General features: G+C 49.9%; 1 protein-coding gene across 1 annotated transcript in view; it reads left to right on the top strand.

Annotated features, from left to right (window-relative positions):
- Positions 1-26,566, top strand: part of LOC113406944 (hydrocephalus-inducing protein homolog) — a 359,446-nt gene that overhangs the window by 329,981 nt on the left and 2,899 nt on the right. Inside the window, 11 exon segments of the mRNA XM_029912029.1 lie at positions 1,469-1,634; positions 3,894-4,041; positions 8,349-8,556; positions 10,762-10,983; positions 11,578-11,747; positions 12,690-12,888; positions 13,057-13,215; positions 16,630-16,910; positions 17,360-17,579; positions 18,248-18,460; positions 24,494-24,657. Coding sequence (XP_029767889.1) covers positions 1,469-1,634; positions 3,894-4,041; positions 8,349-8,556; positions 10,762-10,983; positions 11,578-11,747; positions 12,690-12,888; positions 13,057-13,215; positions 16,630-16,910; positions 17,360-17,579; positions 18,248-18,460; positions 24,494-24,657 — 2,150 coding nt within the window.

Genomic DNA, 26,566 nt, shown 5'->3' with positions numbered 1-26,566 from the left:
TTTGGGAAGGGGGCGGAGTTGGGGCAGGGGCGTGGGCGGGGCTGGGGGCGGGGCCGGGGCCCCATGGAGTGTCCTCCATTTGGAGGCACAACATATGGTAACCCTACACTTACCGGAGGGTCCGGCGGCAGGCAATCGGTTTTCTGGGATCGACTTATCGCGTCTAGTGAAGACGCGATAAAATCGATCCCTGATCGCTCTGCCGTCGACTCCGGAAATCCACCGCGGCAAGAGGCGGCAGCGGAGTCGACGGCAGCGGTCGACTTTCCCCCGTCCTCACAGCCAGGTAAGTCGACCTAAAATACGCAACTTCAGCTACGGTATTCACGTAGCTGAAGTTGCGTATCTTAGGTCGGACCCCCGCTGTAGTGTAGACCTAGCCTTAGTGTTCTCTGCTAAAACCATCTTTGGGCATCTCCTTTTGCACGTGGCACAATCCTGCACCAGGAAATTCTTGAATGGAAGGGAAGAGTTTTGTCTACATAGGGACACTCAAGAAAGTTAATCTGCATTAACTAAAGATATGAATTTAAAGTGGGTTAATTAAATTACATTAAACTCCTGTGTGGACACTCCTATTCAGAATTAGAGTGGCCTTAATTGGATTACGATTATATCACTTCAGTGAATTAAGATAAATTGAATTAAGGCCACTTTAATTCTGAATAAGAATGTCCACACAGGTTTAATATAGTTTAACTAATCCACTTTAAAAATTATTTGGATTAAGTTTCCTGAGTGCGCCTATGTAGAGAAGCCCTAAGTGTGTCTCACTCAGTGTGGGGATTAGCTGGCCACCTGCTCCTTCACTCCAGAGCAGGTGTTCTGGTCTCTTGACCTTGGAGTTATGTACTCTGCTTTTTTTTTTTTTTTTCTTTTTTGGCACACCTAAGCCTGAGCATCTGAGAAAGTCAAAGCAAAATCAATATGACCCAATCCTGCAGCTCCGGTTACTTATTAGAGATGTCTGCCTTGGTTAGGTGTGCTGCTGGCTATTTTGTGCCACTGCCTGAGCTCACAAGCAGCTTGCAGTTCACAGGAAAGCTAGCAGGCATTCATTCCTCACTGAGGCAATGGGTTGCACAAGATCCCAAAGGGATGAGAAACCCTTTGTAGTGTGCCCGTAGAGCAAGAAAATGGGGCTGTCACGCCATAAGAAGATGACCTTGCTGATCAACCCCAATGTATGTGTAACCTGGCCTACGCAGCCTGACTGTGTATTCCTCTGGTGGCTAGTCCATGTGTATGAGTGTGCTACAGCCTTGGAGCTGTGGAAGCAGGATTCTTCAGCATAGGCTGCAGAGGCTCTTCAACTCAGTTATTCTCTGTGATCTAGCTACTAGGTGGAGACAGAGAGCCACATACGGTATTACACCTGTCCCATTCCTGATCCAAGTCTGGTGTATCACCCATTTCACCACCACTCCATGGATAGTCACCTGATTTAATTTGCCTCCTTTTCCCTCAGGTCACGTTTGAATTCATCCCGCAGCACCTGGGTACCACAGAATCGTTTTGGACCTTTACAATCCCTGAACAGAACATCTCAGTCCCATTCCTGTTGGTGGGCAACACCACCGACCCCTCAGTATCGCTGGACAGATCCCACCTGAACTATTTCTCTCTGTTAGTCGGTAAGGACAGACTCTGTGTCCCGCACTATGGGAGCCTGTGATTGCTGCTACCTTCCACTTTTCTCTCCATTCAAAAATGTAGTGTTCTATAGTTACTGTTGATCCTAATTCTGTTATTTAACATTAAAAAAATAGAGGCTGAAAGTGGAAAAGAGCACTTCAAAGGAGAAAGACAATTTCTGTCCATCTCTCTTCGGGTTTCTATTGCTGCCCATCACCTTAGTATCTGAGCACCTTCCATGTAAAACAATAGCAATGTTCAGCAGCAGTCAAAGAAGCTAATGTCAGGAACCCTTAGGAACGGGATAGATAATAAGACAGAAAATGTCATAATGCCACTATATAAATCCATGATACTCCCACAGCTTGAATACTGCATGCAGTTCTGGTTGCCCAGTTTCAAAAAAGATATATTAGAATTGGAAAAGGTCCAGAGAAAGGCAACAAAAATGATTAGGGGTACGGAACAGCTTCCATATGAGGAGAAATTTAAAAGACTAGGACTTTTCAGCTTAGAAAATAGACAACTAAGAGGGAGGGATCTGATAGAGGTCTATAAAATCATGATTGGTGTGGAGAAAGTGACGAAGGGAATATTATTTACCCCTTCACATAACACAAGCACCCAGGGTCACCCAATGAAATTAACATGCAGCAAGTTTAAAACAAACAAAAGGAAGTACTTCACACAATGCACAGTCAACCTGTGGAACTCATTGCCAGGGGATGTTGCGAAGGCCACAAGTGTAACTGGGTTCAGCAGAGAATTAGATAAGAATTAGATAGATAGGTCCATCAGTGCCAGGGATGCCACTCCATGCTCAGGGTGTCCCTAAACCTCTGACTACCAGAAGCTGGGACTGGACGAGAGGGGACGGATCACTCGATAATTGCCCTGTTCTCTTTGTTCCCTCTGAAGCATCTGGTACCAACCACTGTCACAAGACAGAATCCTGGGCTAGATAAACCATTGGTCTGACCCAGTGTGGCCGCTCTTATGTTCTTAATAGCAAAGATCCTAGTTGATTTCATGCAATGTCTGGCATTTCTCCCTTTTCAGGCTCAGAACTCTGCATGGGGCAGTGTTGGGTTTTTTGTTTGTTGTTTGAAGATTTTATTCATTTATTTTTGGTTGGTTGGTTGGGGTTTAAGGGTAGAAGGGGTGTCAGATTTCAAATTTCTCAAGCAAAGCTGCTTATTAGTGGTGAGTGAGACATAGCAACTGGGGAAGAGGGAGGGTGGAGTAAAGAATGGGTTAAAGAAGAGATTTCCGATGTGTTCCATAGAGTTTCTGTTGTCAGCTGAATCCCAGTCCATCCAGTCATCCACCAGTACAGTATGTGAGTGTGTGTCAAGGGGTTGGTCCCATGTAAAGGTTTCATTGGTTCATGCCTGGTGTGGGGACATTCGTGAGCGATTTTCGTTGGTAAGCCCAGCTGAGTGCCTGCAAGACCCATGTCAGGCCATATGCACTAGCTGGCATTCGTGCATTTTAGAGAAAAGCTGCTTTGGCAAAATGTTTAGAGTTTTGGAAATTGTTGTCAGGGCTATTTTACCCATCCCATCTCCTTGCTCATTAAATGTAATCAAGCTCTGCTGTCAAACTGGGATGGGACGTCTACACTGCAGCTGGGAGGGAGCCTCACAGCCCAGGGAGACAGAGACGCATGAGCTCCACTTGAGCTAGAGTGCTAAAAACAGCAGTGTGGATGCTGCGGCTGTGGTGGAGACTGGGGCTGGCCACCCATGCTCAGACCGGGGGGTGGGCGAGCTGGAGGGCCTGAGCTGCTTCCCAAGCTGCAATGCTAGCTTGTGCTCTCTCAGTTCCAGCCTAGACGTACCCTTAGTCCCTGGCTATGCACAACCGGGTCTGGTCCATGACTGGGGCTCCTAGGTGCTACCACAATACAAAATACCAATAATTATACTGATGAGGGTACCGAATTCTGGGTTAGCTCGGATGCTGTATTTCTCATGCGCAGCTCAATGATAGACAGCCGTGTTGTTCACTAGCATCCCTAGTGATTCCCTCCGCCTGTATAGAAGTTTAATTTATTTTACATTCTGCATTAACTATGCTTCTCCAGCAGGGGGAGCTTTTTTGCCTTGCCCTTTCCACCTGCAGCACATCTGGCCTAGTAAAAAAGACTTGGACAAGCCATGCACTTTTCTATGAGATAGATGAGTGGTGGCTGATTCCATGCCAACCTGCCAGGAGAACTAAAGGTTTGCTGTCTCCTTCCTGTGTTTCCTCCAAAGGACATGAGGCCCACAAGACGGTTCACATGATTAACAACGAGAATGAGACCTTCAGCTTTGCTTTCAGAGACTCCTCGCGCTATTCAGAGGGACACATTAACTACCTAACAGTGCAGCCCATGGAGGGCTGCATTCCACCTCTTTCCAGGTAAAGGGACAGAGCATGTCTAGGGCTCACAGGGCTAGATTGTGGCTCCCAAGCACAGTGCTGTGTTATCTGCATTGTTAGATTCCTTCCACGCTGTACAGTGGTTTCACCTCACGGCATCAGCTCTTACGCAGCCAGCAGGCAGCTCTCGGTGGGACACGCTGGTTCCTCTTCTTACCTAGTCAGTCTCCCCGTTCGCATTCAGGGTCAGATCTGCTGCCTTAGTGATGCCTTTAGAGATTGCTGCTGTTTTTTACTCCTGTTAGCCCTAAAGCCAGCACAGCTCTGGGGGTATCTACACTGGAGCTAGAGGTGTAATTTCCAGCTCCATTAGAGATACCCACCTAGCTCTGATCAAGCTGGTGCACTAAAAATAGCCGTGTAGCTGCGGCTGCCTGGGTGGTTGGATGGGATAGCCACCCAAGCACCCGAAAGCCTATTTACATATGTGGCAACTAGCCCGTCGTGCTGCCCATGCGGCGGAGACACTGCTATTTTTAGCAGGCTAGCTCAGTCAGAGCTAGCACAGGTATGTCTACTCAAGCTGGAAGTTACATCTCCAGTTCCAGTGCTGTAACACACAGCTGGAGATACCCAGAGCTGTGAGCCACTATTACCCCTATGCCTCTGCAAGAGTGAGCTTTGCTGGAGAGGAGAGGAGAGCAGACTGTCAGCTCCCTGCCACACCAGCCTGTCCCCATCACCAGCAAACTCCTCAAGGCTCTCCCAGCCCAGACAGAGATCAGAGGGATAGTCACGTTAGTCTGTATCCACAAAAACAACGAGGAGTCCGGTGGCACCTTAAAGACTAACAGATTTATTTGGGCATAAGCTTTCATGGGTAAAACCCCACTTCTTCAGATGCAGCCATACCAGCCCAGACCTCGCCCAGCAGGTAACAGTCAGTGAACACCAGCCCTCGAGCCCATCAGAGATGGTTCTCTGCGATGCACAGCCCCTACCACTGTACATGCACAGAAGATACTAAGTTTGCGGCTCTATCAGAGTCATCACATTACAGCTTATTTACAGGGGTAAATGCACCTTTCCCTTCAAACCTAGCACGGAGTTGGTTTATATGAAAAATAAAACAAGTTTATTAACAAAAGGCTATAGGTTAAGTGATACCAAGTAGAAGGAATAAAGGTAGAAAGAGTTACAAACAGAGAGAAGTACAAATGCCCTTTCTAATGGCTAACTCCTAACTGAACAAGCTACAGCCTTTCTACAAGGTACTTTCCTCACCCATCTTCTTTTCCCAGCAATGGCTGGCTTGCTTTCAGCGATGTTCCCTGCAGAGTCCAAGGTGCTGGTTCTCCTTGTCTCCTCAGGTGAAGGACGATCCAGAGTCTTTCTGTGTGTTCTTATGTCCCAATCTGCCTTTGTTGCAAGGATCAAACTGATCCCCTGAGGTTCAGTCTCCCATCTACTCTGGGGGTCGACTCCATCTTGATTAATGTGTTCCCTGGTGTGTTCCACAGTGACACGTCGTGTTGCAGTTTTACAGTGTAAGGCCATGTCTACACAAGCACTTATGTCAGCAAAACTTTTGTCGCTCAGGAGTGTGAAAAAACACACCCCTAAGTTTTGCTGGTATAACCGCTCGTGTGCACAGTGCTGTGTCGGCAGGACACGCTCTACCACTGCTCGTTACACTGCTTTTATTATGTTGACGGGAGAGCTCTCTCCCCTTTGCTTATGTAACTGCGTTATGCCATCTTACAGCGGCACAGCTGTATTGGTACAATGTAGACATGACCTTCATGTTCTCTTCCTGCACTGTGACCTCCGATGCAAATGAATAGCCCATTGAATTTGGCCACACCTGCTTTGAGATGTTAGCCTCTTTCCTTTGTCTTGAGAAAACCTGTTTAGCAACTCTCCCTGATGTGCCTGGTTAAAACACCTTTTAGTTACCGACTTTAAAGCTTAATTTCAGTGAGTAGTCACAATTCCACTCACTGCATTTTACAATGATAGTACTGACCCCATGCTACCTCACTAGGCGTACTTTGTACCAATATCATTGCAGTTGCAGTAGTGTGTGGGGTGTGAACACGGGTGCCTAGGGTCACAAGTATAGACAAGCTGGAGTCTCTTCCTTGTCTCCCTTCCAGCTACAAGGCCATTCAGTCATTTACACCTGTGCACGCCCATTGAAAGCAGCAGGGCTGCCCAGGTAGCACTGAGGACATCCTTTGAATTCAGTGGGACTGTACAGGTGTTACCAAGGCCATAATTTGGCCTGCAAAAGCTTTATTTCTGGTGATGATGCATGAGAAGGACAGATCCCAGCGTGAGGCAAGGCTGAGTTTGCCAGGTTGCCAGTCAGAAAACACATCTTCTGGCTTGTAAACCAAGCATTTGATCTGGAAATGACTGAGGGATGATAAAAATGGAGCCACTGAGCCTGGTGACATTTCTGTAGAGTCACTTTCCAGAGCAGCACCACGCTTCAAGAGCTGCATGGTTCTTTGAAGTCACTGCAGGGCGCTCACGCTTGTAGCTGCCTGATTTTTAATCTCCCTTTTAGATGTGTTCTCTTCTAACTTTTTGAGCATGTGACACATTGAAAAAGGAAAGAATGCTCAGTCTCCGTGTTCCCTTTTGTTTCCATCACTTCCCTGGCTCGCCACTGCCATGGCAGTACCAGGGGGAAATAGTCTACCTGTGAACTCACGTTGGTTTAAATAAAGTTGTTCTTGTTTTTAAGAACAGTTTATTGATCTGCACTTTCCTCAGAGCCTTCTGCTGACCTGTAAGGGAGGCATGTGGGTGTCCTGACCTTTGATCTCATTTGATCCTGGCCCTTAGACATTGACTGCCTCCTGTGAGGGTCTGAACTCCCATCAAAGTCAATGGGAGTTGAGAGTCCTCATCAATCCCCAGGAGCTATCTATTGTGACATAGCAGGGTACAATCCAGACCAATGAATAGCTGTCACCCCTGCCCTCTAACCTGGGGTGCCCTTCACAATGCCTTGCTACGGTTTGCCCCCAGCATGCCAGTCACTCCCAGCTACGTCTGGGTGTGTGCTGCAGCCAGCCAGCCCTGCCTTGGCCCTTACCAGCCTTAAAAATTACCACAGGGTGACCCGAGCACACTCCCAGTCCTAGATTTTCCCCAGAAATGTTTGTCCTGTACTGCCCAGCCCTCCCCTGGACAGTGCAATTATACTGAGTCTGTTATTCCATTAAGGGAATAATATGCACACAACTTGTTACCCCTAATGGAGTTTCCCAGGCACTTCAATTTAACATACTGCATTAGATAAAATAATAAAACAAGTTTATTAATTAGAAAGCGGGAGATTTTAAGTGAGTCCAAGCAACAAGGCATAAAAGTCAGAAATGGTTACAAAAAATAAAGATAAAACACTTGTTAATGCCTAACCTATGGATTCGAGCAGAGTTCCTCACCACCTGCTCCAGCCGATGACTGACCAAACTCTCAGTCAGGATTCCTCCCACAGAGTCCAACGCTTGCTTCCTTTGTCTCTTCAGATGCAGTGAATGCAATAGACAGGGAGAGAGCGATGGGTGCCTTGCGGGGTTTGTCTCTCCTGTTTATAGTGTCAGTCCCCCTCTTGAAAAAAATGTCCAGCTGAGACCAGGAGCCAGAGAGTCTATCTAGACAGATGTTCCCTGCTGGTTTTTTCATCTGTTTGAACTTCCTTTGTCTTCCCTTCCTGCTTGATGACTCTGTTTACTGCTCAAATGCAAATTCAGACAAGCCCACATTCCTCTGTTTAGGACCGACCTGTTTGCCAACATCTGTGTGGGCAGGGCTGTGGGGTTTGGAAGGTGTATTAATAACACCGTACAGGTGAATCTTATCACATCACATACAATGTTTCTGCACATAATTTACCAAGACAATCCGGACCAGCAAATTATGAGTTTGCCAGTGATACCTCACAAGGCATACATTGTACAAAGATGATTACGCTAGTGTGGAGGCTGTGAATATAGGGGAATATTCTCCCACACCTGTCTTAGGTATCTATCTGGCCCCATTACCATCATACCTGAGCACCTCAAAACCCTTCACGTGTTGATCCTTCACACACCCTGGTGAGGCAAGGCAGGGCTCTTATCCCTGTTTTACAGATGGGGAGCTGAAGCAGAGAAAGACTAAATGACTTGCCCCAGGTCACCCCTGGGACAGAGCACGGAATTAAACTCGGTTTCCCTGTGTCCCACGCTAGTGCCCCAACCACGGGGCCATTCTTCCTCGTTTGCTCACAACCTCTAGTGCAATAGAGTTCCAAGAGCCAGCAAATAAAGCCGCAGTGTTCATCTCCCCAGGCTTCCTGTTACCATCCTCTTCACACCAACGTTGGAGGGGGAGGTGAACTTTAACCTCATCTGTGATGTCAAGAGAAAGACCCAGCCGCTCTCCTTAAACGTCAAAGCCATTGGCTACAGCATGAACGTGTGCGTCAGGTGCGAAGAAAACGACGGCTTGTTCACCGAGCTGAGTCTGCAGGAGAGCAGCAGCATCAACTTTGAGGAGGTGAGAGGGTGAAGACGGGGTGGGGGGGGAGGAGAGGGTGAAAAGCGCCCAGACAGCTGCAGCCCTCACCATGCTATGGCGCTTTGTGAGATGGTCTCAGGAGAACGCAGCTGTGGGGCAGTAAAAACAGGCCCGCCAGGAGAGCGCCCACCCTGCCCATCACAGAGCAGATGTAGCCACATGCGGCTGGGGCTGGTGGAAGTGTCCTTGCCATGCCTTGCTGAGACAGCTGTCAGTGAGTTTGCTCTTGGTGTGCAGACCTTCCCAGCTAACCCCACACCCAATGGTCACTTCCAGCCAACTTGCTTTGTCTTGCCCTAGACTCATCGATTTAAAGCCAGATGGGACCATTATTGTCATCTAGTCAGACCTCAATCTACCATTTTGACTGTAAGCTCCTAGAGGCAAAGGCCCACTGTCCATGTGTTCTCTGCACGCTTGTGGCGCTATAACTTGCTCCCACTCTTGTGAAACACTACATGGCACCTGCTTCACTGTGATGCTGGCAACTCCAAAGTTCCCTACCAAGCATCCTTAGCATGAAAAGTGATCCTGCTGCAGCGAGAAAGGACTCTATAAAAGGGATGGACCAATCTGCAGTGGGGGGGAAGGTTAGGGCCACTGTGGTGACTACTCCTGCATTGGGGTCCAAGCGAGATGCTTCAGAAGGGATTTAGGAGCACACGTCCCAGTGTATTGGGCACTTCTGAAAATCTTCCACAGTCTTCAGTGAAATAGCAACAAACTCAGGGCCTGATCCTGGCAACCCTTTCTCACATGAGCAGCCGTTACCCCAAGGAATCCTTTCAGATCAGGCCCTAAGCAAGGCATTTCACAAGCCCTTCTGTGCCTAGCACTTCAGCTGTACATGGCCCAGCACAATTGCAGAAGAGCCCAGGATAATGCAAATGGTGCTAGATCCTTGCTGGATCCCATGCTATCAACAGGGCGAGATGGTGTCTTCCCAGAAAGGAAAGTGATGAAGATAGAGGAATATTGCAGGTCACGATGGAGGTGCACAGAGTTGGGTGGGTGAGACATGCCCTGCATATATTTTCATTGGTGCTGTTGGTACAATGATTTTGTGAGGATCAGATTTCACTTTAAACCAAGTACGTGTGCTATAAAACAGTGTAGCGGGGTGAACACCCGCTCCTGCCCTGAGGGGTTGGAAAAGCCCTGCAGAGGGCTGGGGCTGGGCAAGGTAAAACCCTGGCTGATTGGGGGAAGTGGCTGCAGCTGGGCCACACCCTAATCAGAGCCCAGATGGCCTGTATAAAGAGGCTGGGAGCCAGGAGCTCAAGAGTCTCTCTCTGCCTTCAGAGAGAGAAAGGCCTGGCTGCAGGGAGCTAGACACAGGGTACCTGGGTGGAGCAGGGCTGGGGAAAGGCAGAGGAGCTGAGGAGCTCCAGCCTGGAAAGCCCCAGGCTGCGGCCTAGGAGAAGGCTAAGGGATACTGGGGGTTGCCGGGGGCAGCCCAGGACTAGGCCAAGGTAGCAGGTCCAAACCCCCCTTGCCAGTGATGAGTGGCCTATACTGCAATCTGCCCCAGAGAGTGGGGGCTAGATGGGGACTGGCAGTGGCCTTATCCTGAGGTGAGGTGGGGTTAGTGGGTGGGGATTCCCCTGGGAGGGGAGACCTAGTGTGTGTGTGGGTATTGCCAGGGGGCAGCACGCAGGGCAAGGGGCACTGGGGTCCTGGGAGGGACACGGAGGCCAGAGAAGAGGATAAGGTGGATCACCGGCCTGCAGAGGGCGCTCCAGAGGCTGGCGAGCTAATTCCCTGGCTGCCCAGCAGGAGGCACCGCAAGGGTGAGTCCGGACCCTCTTACAGACAGCAACAAGTGTTAGAGACTCTGGGAATAGCTGCCCGATGGATCTTCAGCATAGTAGGCCAGTGCATTACCAGGCCCCATGCATTTCCCAGCTGTGGAGCTCACTGGACAAGCCTGTCCTGAGCAGCTGTGGTCCATCCAAGCTGTCGCGCTGTAGAGAACTGTGTTCACAGACATGTACAGGCATCCTGGCTCTGTGCGCCTAGCTCCAATCCCTGCTGATGAGTGTGCTGTTTGGTGGTGCATTGCATAGGCAGTAAGAGCCCAAGCCCTCTCTCTGGCTCAGGACTGCCTAGGTTTTCTGTCCATTCATGTTGGGTTTGCCAGCCCTTCAGGTATTAACCCTGTGTGTGCTCTCCTCCTGCATACAGGTGGAAATAAATGACTCTGCTTACCGCAACTTCTGTGTCCTGAACACTGGCAAGTTCAATTTCAGCTTCTCGTGGGAGTTTTCTGGCCCCAAAGCACTGCAGCACTACCTCTCCATCACCCCCGAGAACGGCACTGTGGAGGCAGGAGAGCGAGTACAGGCCCAGCTGACCTTCCACCCACTGAAGACATGCATCTTAAAGGACATGGAGCTTAAGCTAAAGGTCAGGGCGGGAGTGTCATGCTCTCCTCCCTGCAGGGCACAAAAGCCAGGCAAACCCTTTTGGCAGGGGAGAGCTTGCTAGAGCAAAGCCGGAATTAGATCTCAGATTGAAAAACAGGGCACCCCACCTGGCTCCACCCTGGGCAGCTGAGCTGAATGTACAACAAGCTGCAGGCCTGGGACCATCCAAGGTAGCGGATGGCGCCCACCAAAAGCAGAGTCTGATTCCACCATAGTACCTAGGGGCACTGACATGGCGTCTACAGGGACCTTCCTGTTAGACACCTGCTGGGGAGCAAGACTCTGGTGGCTGTGGCTTGTGCTGCAAACTGACAGCTACCAAAATCTGTATAAAGCCAGTGATGAAATTCCCCTTAAATGTTAACTCATGAAGCCAAGGGATCTCTCTTTTCACACCCCATTTTCAGTTCCCGCTGCATAAGCTTTTCTGGGCTGTCACCACTGCAGGTTCCCATGGATGCTGGTCTCCCACTTCTGGGCAGCAGCATCTGTGTGAATGCAGCCCAGGTATGACTGGGTCACTCTTCCTGGCAAATTCTTCAGGAAGGCACCTTGTGGCCTGTTCTCTCCCCAGATCAGCAACGGGCCCACGTTTAGCTGCATGCTCCTGGCTTCTGTGGTGATGCCCACCATCCACTTCTCCTTTACCAAGCTTGACTTCGGAACCTGCTTCATCTACTACGCCGGGATGCCCCCTGCCAGACACATCCTTACCATCACAAACAAGGAGGCCAAGGAGATTAGGTAGGGCAGCAGTGGGACACTAGCTCCCCATGTTAGCTCCTTCCCTGGTCCAAGTCCGAGAGTGCAGAGTTTGAGCATGGATCTCCCACATCCCAGATGAGCGCCCTAGTCACCGGGCTATTGGCTATTCTGGGGGGAGAGTCTCTGTCTTTGGATTTGGCAAGAAATTCCATCCTGGCCTTGATAAACCTTCCCAATGAACGTTTCATGGAGACCAATCCTTTCCCAGGACAGATCAGAATTTTCCCACAGAAACCCATTTTATCAAAGAAATCCTGACCATTGCTACGCATATGCCCCATGAACCAGGGCAGTGCTGTTATTCCCATTGTACAGATGGGGGAACTGTGGCACAGAGCGGCTCAGTGACATGCCCAAGGTCACACAGGAAGTCTATGGCAGAGGAGGGAAGCGAACCCATGTCTCCCCAGTCCCTATCTAGCACCCTCGCCACTGGGCCATTTTCCTAGGGCGAGAGGGCAGGTGCTTCTGTAGTCAGCTTCCAAATTGCCTAATAGGCACATAAATCACACAGAAAAGGACCCATTTTCCTAGGTGAGAGACCCTCTTTTCTGTTTTCATGTGAGCTAAGAGGGTGCCTTCAATCACTGACCTGTATGAAAGAAGTGCATTCAGCCGGGGGAGTCCTGCCAGGCGTTTTCCCTCAGGATGATCTGAAGATGCCCGTATTTACTTCCCTTTGGGGTTATGTTCATCAGAACAGACCCAATTCAACCCTGCTGGCATTAAGCAGACCCAGCGTCTGTTGTCATCAGGCTGGATTTGTCTCCGTATGCATAGCTAGCAGAGCTGGGTGGACCACTGGCAACTCCTCTGGATAAAAATGAATGGATACAGTCAAAGCGGGAGGGGGGACAGCTCTCAGCTACTGAACGTTCACCAGCCAAACATTCCAAAAAGTTTTTTTCTGGCCTTCCACAGCTTAGACTGCTTGTACACCAACACTGCCCACTTTGAGGTGAGCTTCCAGGCTGAAGTGCTGAGTCCAGGAGGGAAGATGGAGGTGCCAATCACTTTCTATCCCCGAGAGGCCGTTTCCTACCACGATATCATCCCCTTTGAAATCAATGGGCTTTCCCAACAGACCATTGAGGTCCTGGGGAAGGGCATGGAGATGAAGGTGAGATCAGACCACTGTTCTCTAGCTCCATATATCACACAGTCAGAGTGAATTTCTTTCTCCTTTCCTCAGTCATCCACCCTTTGCCATTCTCCTTCCCCTTTCCCCCGTTCCCTCGTTACTGATGCTCGCGCCTTCCCCATCCTGTTGTTCTTCTCCTGCCCACAGATTGACATCTTGGAACCGCCCAGCAAAGTGGTGAGATTGGGCGCGCTGTCTGTTGGACAAACTATGAAGAAGACTGTCACAATAGTGAACAATAGTGTTGCCCTTCTCACTTTTAACCTAACTTTCATGTTCACTGTTCCCGAGCTCCTGGAATCTAAGGTAAGGCCTGTTCTTCAACTGGAGTGCTCTTTATCTTGCCACTTATTTGTTATTTGTACTGCCAGTGTAGCGAGGAGCCCAGTCATGGCTAGGCGCTGTAGGTTGTCTGACCTAGTGGGTAGCTATTATTAGAGTTTACAGGCAAGATAACATGGTCTGGCAGAGCTCAGCTGCCGAGAGACTGGCCACAGCATTACAGGTAGTTGGGGAGTGAGTCTCCCACTGTATGCGGCAGAGACGCTCACCCTTAGGAAGACCTGCAGAACTCGCAATTGTTTTATTGCAATATCACAAACACTACAATGTAGCAAAGTAGACAGAGAGAATATAATCCCCAGAACTTGCATTCTCACACCATGAGAATGCAAGTCTCATGGTCTTTGCACACAGCCCTTGAGTAGGTAAGATGACCCACGAGAGGTCCTTGCCCTGGCAGGGTCCAGGTATACCTGGACAGTGTGCCACCTTGAATCATAGATGATGCTAACGCCTAACTCGTATTCAGTAGGGTTCTCGGCCACTTTTCCTTATCCATTTCCTCACCCTACTGTTGTTTGGGTACCCTTCTTCCATAGGTTACTAGGCCGTTTACTTCAAGCTTATTAGCAAATACATCCATCAGTTACTGTGGCATTCTTGTGACTGGACATCTGCTGTATATATCTAAAGCTGGTATAAACGCACCTTGTGATTACCTGTCAGCAGTTCAGCAACACTTGCTTATAACAGCACTCTGTCTTGTGACGACCTGTGATATAGGGTCACTTACTGGTTAGTTGCTTAAATAGACGATTCATGTCTCCCCATACCGGAGGGGGACAATCTAAAGGGGAGGACACGTGACTGCCCCACATGTCTCCTCTGCCCAGAGACCTCCCCCGTGCCCAGCACAGGGCCACTGAGCTCTCCTCACCCCACGTTACCTGCCCAAGGGGGGCTCTGTCCTTCTTCCACTGCACTTGCCCCCAGCATGTTCGGCTGCTCACCCGGACAGCTGGGCCGGGCAGGGAGCAGGAGGGAGCCGCTTCTCACATGGCTGAAGCTGGCCGCTCCCGGTCGCTGCTCTGTGCAGCGCAGCAGCTGCCTGAGAGAGCCTGGCTGGGGAGGCTGAGGCGGCGGCCTGCCTGGGCTCAGCTGCCAGTGATGGGCCAAGCATGCCGGGGAAGGGGGCTCTGGCTCGCTCAGCCCCTGTCCCCAGCAGCTTGGCCTGGGTTGGGGGCAGCCCGCCGTTGCCACCTCTCCAGCCAGGCTCTCTCAGGCAGCTGCTGCACTGCACAGAGCAGGGACCCAGCAGCTGGCGTGAGAAATGTCTGGGCCTGCAGGGACAGGTGCCGAATGTGCCGGGGGGCAGGCGCAGCGTGAGAAGGACAGCGCCCCTCTCCCTCCCCCCACCCAGCAGACCAGTCTGGGGGGCACGTTACTCTGCACACACCCCCACGCATCATCTTTGGTTGCTAATGTTGAGTCTTTAGGCCTTAGTTACTTTGGCTAAGCTATTATATTACAGGCTTGAAGGCCTGTAGGTTTTTGCATGACTGCTTTGAGCCATACCTAGATCTTATTTATCATGTACCCATGTAGCTATAGTACCATAGCTGGCTGCATGTACAATCACTAAAAGGCTGGTCCCTGCCCAAAAGATCTTGGATTCCTTTGTGCTGGTTAATTGAACATATAGACTCCAAGGTTAGGTTACAGGCTTCCTGGACATGCAAGACAATGACTTTGAGATCTACAGTAGTAACTAGTCCATCTGCTGTGAGGGTAACTAGGTTCCCATCCTGAGAGCTCCTTCTGCGCTAGCTTAGCGTATGAATTCATACAGTAATCACCCATGGACTCATAGTAAAATGGCATCAATCCAAAGCCTTTGACCTAAGGACTTTGGATTTTCCATCACTCTGAGAGCACTGAATCACAGCTGCTAAAGGGTTAAAGCAGAATATGTTCAAACAGTCCATGGAGATTGTGACCCAGCCTTACCTTCTTCAGGGTTTCCACTTCCCTGTTCTGAATTATGTTTCAGTGTTGTTTGCCAGCAGGAAAGGGACAGAAGGGCTCTGGGGATTAATAGGGTCTGGTGCCTTGCACCTCTACAGTGCACGTTCAAATCCAGCTCCGGCTAGAACTGACCAGAAATCTCTGCTGGCCGGAGGCTATTTTGTGACATGTGTGAAATGACTCAGTCCAGTTTCCTGTGAACAAGTGTTAATAGCATAAGAAAACACACCCCTGCAATTGGCTCTAATTGTTTCCTTTATTGCCAGTCTTAGCAAATCAGCTAAGGTATGAATTAGCCCTGGAGACTGAATTACCCTGTGACCCCTAAAGTTGATTTCTCCAGGTCAAGAATGAGGCGCATTAATACATCCCAGCTACCAATCCCAATCTGGACAAATACCTCATAATCCACCTCCCGGCTACTAATTCCCTCCCCAGCCACTAACCATCTCCGACCTGCAGATTTGCCTCCTTCCTCCCCTTTCCCAGACTAGAGCTCCAAACCATTTCCCAGCTGTCAGAATCCTTCCTGAAAACTCCAGGCACATTTCCCCACTAGAATTGCTGCCAGCCCCTGAGCACCCCGATTCCAGGTGTGATTCTCCAGGAAAAGACACAGCATTCTAAGGAGCAATAAAGAAATGACTCTTCAGTATGATACAGTCCCCAGGCCAGACCCTCCTGGAAGCTGTGACCAGAACTCCAGGATGGGGAGAGCAGTGGGACTTGAATGGACTAAAACATATTGAAGAGGACGGATAACAGCTTCTCTCAAGCATTAAGGGTTAGAGGGGTTCTGCCTAGGGTAGAGGTGGGCTTGGGCAAAGGCTCCATCTACAAATTCCCACCACTGAACCTGGAGGAGATGCAGATCTGGATTTGAATTTTGAGTTTCAGTCCCAGCTATGGGTTAGGTTTGTTTATGGAGTTAGGTAACAACCACATGGGACATGAACAGTGAACACTGACAAATAGAAGAGGAAGTTTGCTCCAATGGTCCAGTTCTGCCATTGACTCATTACTGAATCTTGTGTGACTTTGGACAAGTCACTTAACCTCTCTTTGTGACTCAGTATCTCCTTCTGTAAACTAAAGCTAACTCACCTGCCAGGGGTCTGTGAAGCATTTCGAGATCCTTGGCTGGAAGATGCTATGGAAGAGCAAGTATTTTCCCTCCTTCCCACCCATCCACCAAACAGGTCCATTCTTGGCATAGATGTAACGGCAGCTGAGTAGAGGCCCTGTAGGGACATACTACTCCAGGGGGCGATTGGGATTGGGCTAATAATGATGGGAGCAGCACAGGAATGAAACTAAGCAGCTCTGGGGAAGCTCTCCTGCTCCTCTCAATAGCTCTTGAGGGCTCTGTGTTCCCAGTGGTCAAACATCACATTTGGCCATCTGTCTGGGCAGGTTCTCAGCTTGTCTCCATCCAGCGACATAACTCTGAAGCCCAAAGGGGGCACCTGCAGCGTAGAGGTGACTTTCTCCCCAAAGTGCCGCATCCCGCTGTTCGCAGAGGAGGTGATGCTCGAGTGCATGGGGCTGCTGCGCTCCTTCTTCGTGGTGCGGGGCTGCTGCCAGGGCATTGAAGTGAGCTTGGACCAGGATCATATCCCCTTTGGAGCAGTGGTGCAGCGGAGCCAGGCTTCCCGGCGCGTCCTCATGCAGAACACAGGAGACATAGGAGTCAGGTGATGTAGCGTCCTCGCACAAGGCCTATTCCACTGCGGGTTTGTGGTGAGCCTGAGCCCCAGGAGATCTTTACTTGAGCCGTGCTGTCCCCAGAACCCAGAGATAGCAGAACAGTATGTAGCATGCCTCCCTACAGGCCCGGTTCTGTAGCCCCCAATGTTGTTGAGATACTCACGCAAGCCAAATCATCCCATTTAACTCGGTGCCAGTGCTCGCTGCCGCGTGAGTAAGGGCAGCAGACTCAGGACCTACATGTCTGTGAAGGCCCATAGCCACCTTTCATGCTATTGCAGCTGTGCCCAAGGGCTGTATCTATAGCTGCCTGACAGCACAGAAAGTCATAGAGATGCTTAGAGAACCCTGCTCCCATCTTTCCCAGCCCGGCTGGGATGCACTGTGAGCCCAGCTTTAAATCTCTCCTTTTCTTCTTTGTGCTTTTCTTGGAAAGATTTAAATGGGACATCAAGAGTTTTGAGCCAGATTTCTCCATCAGCCCGGTGGAGGGCTACATCTCCCCGGGAATGGAAGTCCCCTTCGAAGTGACCTTTCATCCCTGTGAGCTGAACCCGGATATCCACTATGACAACCTGCAGTGCTGCATCCAGGGCAGCGAAGCGCTCAAGCTCACTCTGGCTGGCTGCTGCGTGGTGGTGCCTATGACAAAAGAGGTGACCTTAGCCGAGAGGGACCCGCCGCGCCATTCCCAAGTCCAGCCTAGAAGCTGGCTTGGTTCCCAACCCAGCAGTGTAGCTGCGGATGCACAGCATCTTCCCCCAGTGTCCAAATGGGAACAGCAATAGCACAGGTGGAATCTGCTGCAGGACAGAGCTTTAATTCTAGGACGAGGTCCAAGTGAGGATCTTAAACTTCTGTAATGACATGGACACTCATGCCCAGCTCTGTCACTCCAGTGTAGGCCTGCCAGCACCTTGTGAGGGGAGAGCCATGAATGGGAACTCTGGCACCGGCCCCCCGAGTTCCAAAAGCAGAACTCAGACCAAACCAAGCAGCCAGTCCACCAAGAGGACTGTAATTGATGTCTGCACATTCTGCAGCACTTACAGTGAGTAGCCCCCCTGCCTTCGGCAGGCCTGCTTGTGTTAATAAGGACTGCAGAATTGGGCCCTCCGTGAAAATCTGCAAAATGCTCTTATAAGGGAGAGCTCTGTTTCTGTGTTTATACATGCCCGCCTCCCTGTCTGTCCTCCACCCCTCTCCCTTTCGTGTCTTTGCATATGGGTGAGGAGTACCTGCACCCCCACACACCACAATGCCATCGGTGAATGGAATGGATTCCCTACAGGGGATGAGGTCTCTCTGTGTTCCTCTGTTGCAGGTGATGAATTTCACGTGTCAGGTGCGTGGAAAACACACCCAGACTATCATGCTGTCCAACCGGAGCAACCAGTCATGGAACCTGCAGCCCATCATTGAGGGGGAACAATGGAAAGGGCCTGAATTCATCAGGGTAGAGGCCCATCAGCAAAACAAGCCCTACGAGATCACTTACAGACCCCTCACCATGAACGTGGAGAACAAGAAGCATCAGGTACGTGAGCTGTGGAGGTGTGAGAGCACTGGCAGCCATTTCTTTTATTGCACCAGACCTTTGTAACCACTGCTAGAGACCTGATAACACAGAGCACTAATTCTGGGAGAGTAACCGGTGTATCAGATTAGCAACTACAAGCTTTAAAACAAAGATTTTCAGAGGATTTGAGTGTTGAAATGAGCCCCATCCTTCCGGGTGATGTCATAAGAATGGCCATACTGGGTCAGACCAATGGTCCCTCTACCCCATTAGTCATATCTGACAGTGGACAATGCCAGATGCTTCATAGGGAATGCCAGACCAGGCAGTCATGGAGTGATCCATCCCCATCACCCATTCCCAGCTTCTGGCTAACAGAGGCTAGGGACACTTCAGAGCATGGTTTTGCATCCCTGCCCATCCTGGCTAATAGCCATTGATGGACCTATCCTCCATGAACTTATATAGTTCTTTTCTGAACCCTGGTATAGTCTTGGCCTTCACAACATCATGTCATGGTATCCCTTGCACTGAGATCCCCCATCTGGGAGAAGGGACACCAGTTATTAGGGAGAGACAGGTAATAGTAATGAAGAAATCAATTATTATAAATATAGATCGCTGGGTTTGTGATGACTGGGAGAACCGCATGCTGAATTGCCTGCTGGGTGCAAAGGTTGCGGACCTCTCAATACACCTAGATACACTTACTTGCAGTGCTGGGGCAGATCCAGTGATCATGATACATGTAGGTACTAATGACACAGGGAAAAGTGGGAGAGAGGTCCTGGAGGCAAAATTTAGATTAAAGTCCAGGACCTCCACAATAGCGTTCTCTGAAATGCTCACAGAGCTGAGAAGACAGGCAGAACTACAGGGTCTCAATGCATGGATTAGACAATGGCGTTCGGAGGAGGGACTTAGATTTATTAGGAACTGGGGATCCTTTGGGGGAAGGGGGAGCCTATACAGGAAGTATGGGCTCCACCTAAACCAAAACAGAGCCGAATTGCTGGCATGTAAAATTAAAATTAATCATGGTCGTAGAGCAATTTTTCAACTAAGGGCTGGGGAAAAGCCGACAGGTGCGGAGCAGCACGTGGTTCTGACTTCCATAGGGGAGGATTTATTAACGGGGATTCTCCTAGTAAAGAGGAGAAGATAGAAGTTGATAAGATACAGGTAGGAACTGAAGAGAAACAGTCAACCAAAAAAGTTGTTACATCCCAGGAAGGCAGACAACTACATACAGTATTGACAAATGTTATATGTGCTTGTGTGCAAATGCTAGAAGTCTAAATACCAAGATGGGTGAACATGAGTGCCTGGTACTAAATGAGCATATTGATATACTAGGCATCACAGAAACTTGGTGGAATGATGTTAATCAATGGGACACAGTGATACCAGGGTACAAAATATATCAGAAGGACAGAGCGGGTTGTGCAGGTGGGGGATGGCACTATATGTGAAAGTGAGCACAGGGTCAACAACAGTAAAAATCTGAATCAGTACCATCAAATCTCTGTGATAGAAATTCCATGCTTTAATAAGAATATAGCAGTAGGAAATGTACCAACCACCTGACCAGGATAGTGATGGTGACTGTGAAATGCTCAGGGAGATTAGAGAGACTACAAAAACAGAAAACCCAATAATAATGGGGGATTTCAGCTATCCTCCTATTGACTGGGAACATGACACCGCAGGATAGGATGCAGGGATAAAATTTAGAGACACCATTAATAACTGCTTCTTGGAGTGGCTAGTCCTGGAACACACAAGGGGAGAGGCAAGTCTTAATTACTTCATAAGTGGAGAACAGGATTTGGTTCAGTGGGTGAATATAGCTGAACCGCTCATTAATAGTGACCATAATGTAATTAAATTTAACATCCTTTTAGGAGGAAAAATATCAAAGAAACACCCCCAGTAGCATTTACCTTCAGAAAGGGGAACTACACCCAAATGAGGAAGCTAGTTACATGGAAATTAAAAGGAACAGTCACAAGAGTACAAAAATACCTGCAAGCTGCATAGAAACGTTTTAAAACCACCGTAATAGAGGCTCAAAGTAAACATATTCCTCACATAAAAAAAACCCAGCAAGAGGATCAAAAAAATGCCACCATGGCTGAACGACCGAGTAGAAGTGGTTAGATACTAAAAGGCGTCCTTTAAAAATCGGAAGTCAAATCCTACTGAGGAAAATAGAAAGGAGCATAAACTCTGGCAAGTCAAGTGTAAAAGTATAATTAGGGAGGCCAAAAAACAATATGAAGAGCAACTAGCAAAAGACACACAAACTAAAAGCAACATTTTTTTAAAGTACATCAGAAGCAGGAAGTCTGCCAAACACTCAGTGGGGCCACGGGATGATTGAGCTGCTAACGGTGCACTCAAGGAAGACAAGGCCACTGCAGAGAAGCTAAATGAATTCTTTGCATTGGTGTTCACTGCTGAGGATATGGGGGAGATCCCCACACCTGAGGGATTCTTTTTAGGTGACAAATCTAAGGAACTGTCCAAGGTTGAGGGGTCAATAGAGGAGGCTTTGGAACAAATTGATAAATTAAACAGTAATAAGTCACTGGGACCAGTTCTGAAGGAACTCAAATATGAAATTGCAGAACTCCTAACTGTGGTATGTAACCTATTGCTTAAATCAGCCTCTGTACCAGATGACTGGAATGTAAAGCCAATTTTTTTAAAAGGCTCCAGAGGCGATCCTGGCAATTGCCGGTAAGCCTAATTTCAGTACCAGACAGATTGGTTGAAACTAGAGTAAAGAAGAGAATTATCAGACACAGTTGTGACCAGGGACCCGAGGGGCCACCCTGAGGATATTCAATTAGGGCAAACTGCAAAGAATGGGGCAGACAATTCCCAATACTTAGATCCACCAAGTTAGCCACAAAAGAGGTTCTATAATATCTTACTGGTTACACAGACATCAAAAGACAATTCCCTTAAAAGCAACCCAGCCTTTGGGCTCCCTCCCGACAGCCCAGTCGAATATGAAAGTTCTACCAATCCCAAAAGATCAGATACATTACCTCCCAGGTTAATGACTATTTCAGATCTTACCCAAATACACGCTTATAGCAAATACACGCTTATTAACTAAACTAAAATTTATTGAAAAAGAAAAGAGAGTGAGTATTGGTTAAAAGATCAGTATCCATACAGACATGAGTACCGTTCTGAGATCAGTATCCATACAGACATGAGTCCCGTTCTGAGATCAGTTTCAGAGCAGAGATGGGGAGCTTTGGAGTTGCATATAGTTCTTAGAATTAGTCCATAGGTTCAGGCCAATGTTCCATACACAGGGTGATCCAGATGGGCCTGGAGATCTCAGTCTTATGACTCAACCTTCCCCCGCATGAAGCATCCAGCAGATCTGAGAGAAAGGATCAGGTCCCAAGAGTTTTTGTACAGTTTTCTGGTAGGCTGCGATAGCCTCTTTACAGCAGGGGTTCCTTGGGTGAAAAATAGCAGCTCTGAAGTAGAACTAACTATCTTCTATGCATACCCAAGTAATTAGTTGCATTCATCAGCATAAGGTAATTATCCATTAAGCAGTTTATAGACAATTTTTACCACAAACTTTAAGGTAAAATATAGACAATGGTGTTATCACTCCCACATTTCATCTAAATGTTAATATTCCCTTTTGATCTCTGAATCAATAGACTATCAGGCTTGGAAGGAGGTCACCTAGTCCAACCCGCTGCTCAAAGCAGGACCAATCCCCAGACAAATTTTTACCCCAGTTCCCCAAATGCCCCCCACCCCAATTGAACTCACAACCCTGGGTTTAGTCGGCCAATACTCAAACCACTGAGCTATCCCTCCCTGCTAGCTATAGTCACAGCAGGAATTGTCTGTTTACATGGCTAACATCTAGCAAGCTATAAGTAAACACATACAATTAGTATCACCTCTAATTCTCTAACAATACAGGTTTGCGTTTCAGAGCGCTAGTCCGTTTAGCATGGCTATACTAACTATTTCTTGGAATTGCCCTAATTACCATTTACATACTTTTCTAACATGTCTATAAAGGTTGAATTTGGGTCATTTACCCTGCTGGTTGCTTACTGGCCCAGCATCACAACAGTATATTGGGAAGAGTCAACCTGGCTTTGGTGAAGGGAAATCATGCCTCACCAATCTATTAGAATTCTTTGAGGGTGTCAACAAGCATGTGGACAATGGCGATCCACTGGATAGAGTGTACTTCGACTTTCAGAAAGCCTTTGGCAAGGTCCTCACCAAAGGCTCATAAGCAACATAGGCTGTCATGGGATAAGAGAGAAGGTCCTCTCATGGATCGCTAACTGGCTCAAAGATAGGAAACAAAAGGTAGGAATAAATGTCAGTTTTCACAGTGGAGACAGGTAAATAGCCGGGTACCCCTGGGGTTTTTAAATAGCAGTATCTGTACTGGGACCAGTGCTGGTCAACTTATGAATAGGGGTAAACAGTGAAGTGTCAAAGTTTGCAGACAATACAAAATTACTCAAGATGGACTGGTAAAGTCCAAAGCTCACTGTGAAGAGTTACAAAGGGAACTTGCGAAACTGGGTGACTGGGCAAGAAAATGGCAGATGAAATTCAGTGTTGATCAATGCAAAGTGATGCACATTGGAAAACATAATCCCAACTCTACATATAAACTGATAGGGTCTAACTTAGCTGTTGTTGAGAGAGCGAGATCTTGGAGTCATCGTTGATAGTTCTCTGAAAACATTTGCTCAATATGCAGTGGCTGTTAAAGAAGCGAACAGAATATTAGGAACCATTAAGAAAGGGATAGAGCATCCGAACATATCAGAATGCCACTACTGCATGCGGTTCTGGTGGCCTCGTCTCAAAAAAGATTTACTAGAATTGGAAAAAGTACAGAGAAGGGCAACAAAAATTATTAGGGGGATGGATCAGCTTCCATGTGAGGAGAGATGGAAAAAGCCTGGGACTGTTCAGCTTGGAAAAGAGAAGCCGGAGGAGGGATACGATTGAGGTCTATAAAATCATGACTGGACTTAGCTGGTAGTCCGTGCTGCCCAGACATCTCTGCTGCTGTTCTCAGAGCTAGCTAGATCAGGGCTCACTTGGGTATAGCTGCACATGCCGCAGTCACCCCTCACCGTGTAGACAGACTTTGAGCTACTGAACCAGGACTGCACCAGGTGTGGCTCCTTTCACAGAGAGCTGCTGTTGCTGCCTGAATTAAGCACTGTGTCCCATTAAAAGGCCTCTCCGAGATGTCCCACACACTTGGAGGTCACAGCCGCTGCCCCAAGCAGGTTTGCTGGGGAATCTTTCTGCTGGCCTGAGGATGCCAACCTGCAGACTACTAGCAGCAACCTGGGAGGTGAAGGGAAGGGCGGGTGTGCAGGGGAAGCAGGCTGTGAATCAGGAGTGAGGACAGAGGGAGGCTGCACTCTCTCACCTGGGGAATCTGCAGGAGAGAGGCTTGTATGGGAGCTGGAGCATCATGGCAGGGATAACGAGGGCCATGGGAGAAAGCTCACCATCCCCCAGCTTTATTAGCAATGGTGACTGCCAAGACTACTGCTAAGGCAACAGCTGGAGACTTTGGGGGGCAGATCTGCACAGAGTACAGCTCCTTTTGCACTCCCCTGCTGCTGCTGCATCTCTGGGCACGGCCAGTCCCTCTGCCAGCTGTGCACAGCCCCAAAGTGTCCGTACCGCACTGAGAATCAGCATTGTGCACTGACAGCCTGACCCCGCCTGCTTTTCTCCAGCCATGCGGCCACCTCTCCTCTGTCCCACCAGCAGGAGGGGTGAGCGGGAGAGCAGGAGCCCCTTCTATTGATTCTTCACAGCTGCAGGATCAGCCGTGCACTGGGGTGCGTCTGTCTAGGCTGGTGGAAATGGCCGGCTTACCCTGGCAGTGCAGCACAGAGCAGTTGTCCTCATACCAGCAGCTCTGGCCCATATATGTATGCGCTCAGGAGCAGAGAAGCTGAACAGGGGCCCGTGAAGGCAGGGGAACCTACCAACCTTCTGCATTGTCTCTAGGGCTCCATCTTCTTTCCGCTCCCCGATGGGACAGGTTTGCTGTACCTCCTGCAGGGGACTGCAGAGCCCCCTAAGTCTTCAGGGACCATTGTCCGAGAGGTGCCATGCAAAACTACCTACACTGAATTGCTCCCCATCGCGAACTGGCTGAACAAGCCACAAAGGTAAACTGGGAACGGCCGAGCTGTTCACAGCTAGCAGCACGAGAGGGGCTTTCCAGGCTAGCTGCATCACTGGTGTTACCCTAACAACTCCCAGCCACCAGCCTGTGTGTGCTGTGACTCGGGTTCCCAGAAAGCCTCTGGGAGATTGTCTAGGCCACAAGTTTGCAGGCACTCAGACTGGCCTTTATTCCTGTCTCAGGAAGCATGGATCTGGCTGACAGCTATGCTTTGGGAGGGTTTATGCCAATAAACTCCATTTCCCTCCCCATAGTAGCCAGGGGGAAATTTACCCAACAGTTTGGCAGGGCAAGAGCTTTCTAGAAACAATACATGATTAGGCCTTCAGCTAGCTTGTCACGGGGACGTCACCCATCCCCGCCATCTGTAATAACCCCCTGCTTAGTCACTCCCTCTGATCCATCACATACCACCCCAAGGGCTGATCAGACTGTGGCCTAGGAGCCCTGTGCTCCAGGGACTGCCCGGCTAGATCAGAGCCGGCGTCCATTGCCCTGGCTCATAGGTACCAACTTCCCCTCTGCCCCATGGGTGCTTGACCCCCAGCCACTCCTGGCCCCACCCCAACTCCACCCCCTTCCCCCAAGTACCCGCCCCTGTTCCCCCTTTTTACTGCCTCCTCCCCAGAGCGCGCCATGTCCCCACTCCTCCCCCTCCCTTCCGGAAAGTCCTAAGCGCCGCCAAACAGCTGTTAGGCGGCAGGCGGGAAGTGCTGGGAGGGGGAGGGGCAGGGATGCAGTGTGCTCAGGGGAGGGGGTGGGGGCAGGGGGAGCTTGGCTGCCGGTGGGTGCAGAGCACCCGCTAATTTTTCCCCATGGGTGCTCCAGCCCCACAGCACCCACGGAGTGGGTGCCTATGCCCTAGCTTATGCACTTTCCCCTTGGGGTTCAGGAGATCCCACAGACCCTTGCCTGTTAAATAACAATGGACTCTACAGGTCAAGATGACAAGGCCCCATCTGTGTTTCTTATAGATCAGTGAAATGAACCAACGGGATTTGGTCCATCCTCATGCGAATTCAGACGGGTCACATGCTGGGCCGTCCTGTGGGGTGGGCCATACGGGCCCCCGCCCGAGGGGGCGCCGTGCGCAGGGTTGGATTCCCACCTGACCTGCTGCCGAGAGCCAGCTGGGCTGGCGGGGGCGGCAGGCGGGCGAGCAGCAGCCGGGGGCGGGGGCACTTGGAGGAACAGCCTAGGAGCCAGGTGACTCCTCCGGAGCAGGGGTGCCCCTCCCCTCCCCCCGCTACACGTGCTCAGCCGTTGCTGTTCCTGCCCCCCCCCCCACACACACACCCTGTCCCTGGAGGGCCCTTGGCCACTCTGCACTGGGAGCGTCTCCTGTCTGCTCTGCGGGGGGGGAGCTGATGGCAGGGTGTCCCCCTCCCCCCACCCGTGTACCCGATTTCCCTAAGCTGGGGGGACGGGTTCAGGCTCCTGACCCAGAGTGATTTCTTAAAGAGACAGCGCAGTCACTCACTCAGGTACACACACACACTGCCCTCAACACAATACACACTGTCACACACTGCCCTCATTGTCACACACTGCCCTCAACACACACACCAGGGCTCCCTGCATCCAGGTCCCTTTCCCCACCTGGGCTGTGCTGAGGCATCAGGAGCTGCTGCTGTCCTGCCCTCCCCTTACGCAGCCGGCAGGGAAAGTGCCCTGGATGCAGGGAGCCCTGACGGCTCCTTGCTCCCCCCTCCCAGCCCCCCAGGGCTGCGCGGAGCGGAGGCGCAGCAGTGCAATGGGGGAGCGAGCAGCAGTGCCAGCTGCTTCGTGCATGCAGGTCAGGTTCCCCACGTGGGTGCAGGAGGGGGATGCAGGGGTTGGGGGCACAGGAGGGAGGGGCAGGGGCTGGGGTGAAGGGGCACAGTGCAGGGGTT

This window comes from Terrapene carolina, unplaced genomic scaffold, assembly GCF_002925995.2.
Source record: "Terrapene carolina triunguis isolate 2854851 unplaced genomic scaffold, T_m_triunguis-2.0 Scaffold166, whole genome shotgun sequence".
Taxonomy (NCBI): Eukaryota; Metazoa; Chordata; order Testudines; family Emydidae; genus Terrapene; species Terrapene triunguis.
This window is presented reverse-complemented; position numbering and strand designations above follow the sequence as displayed.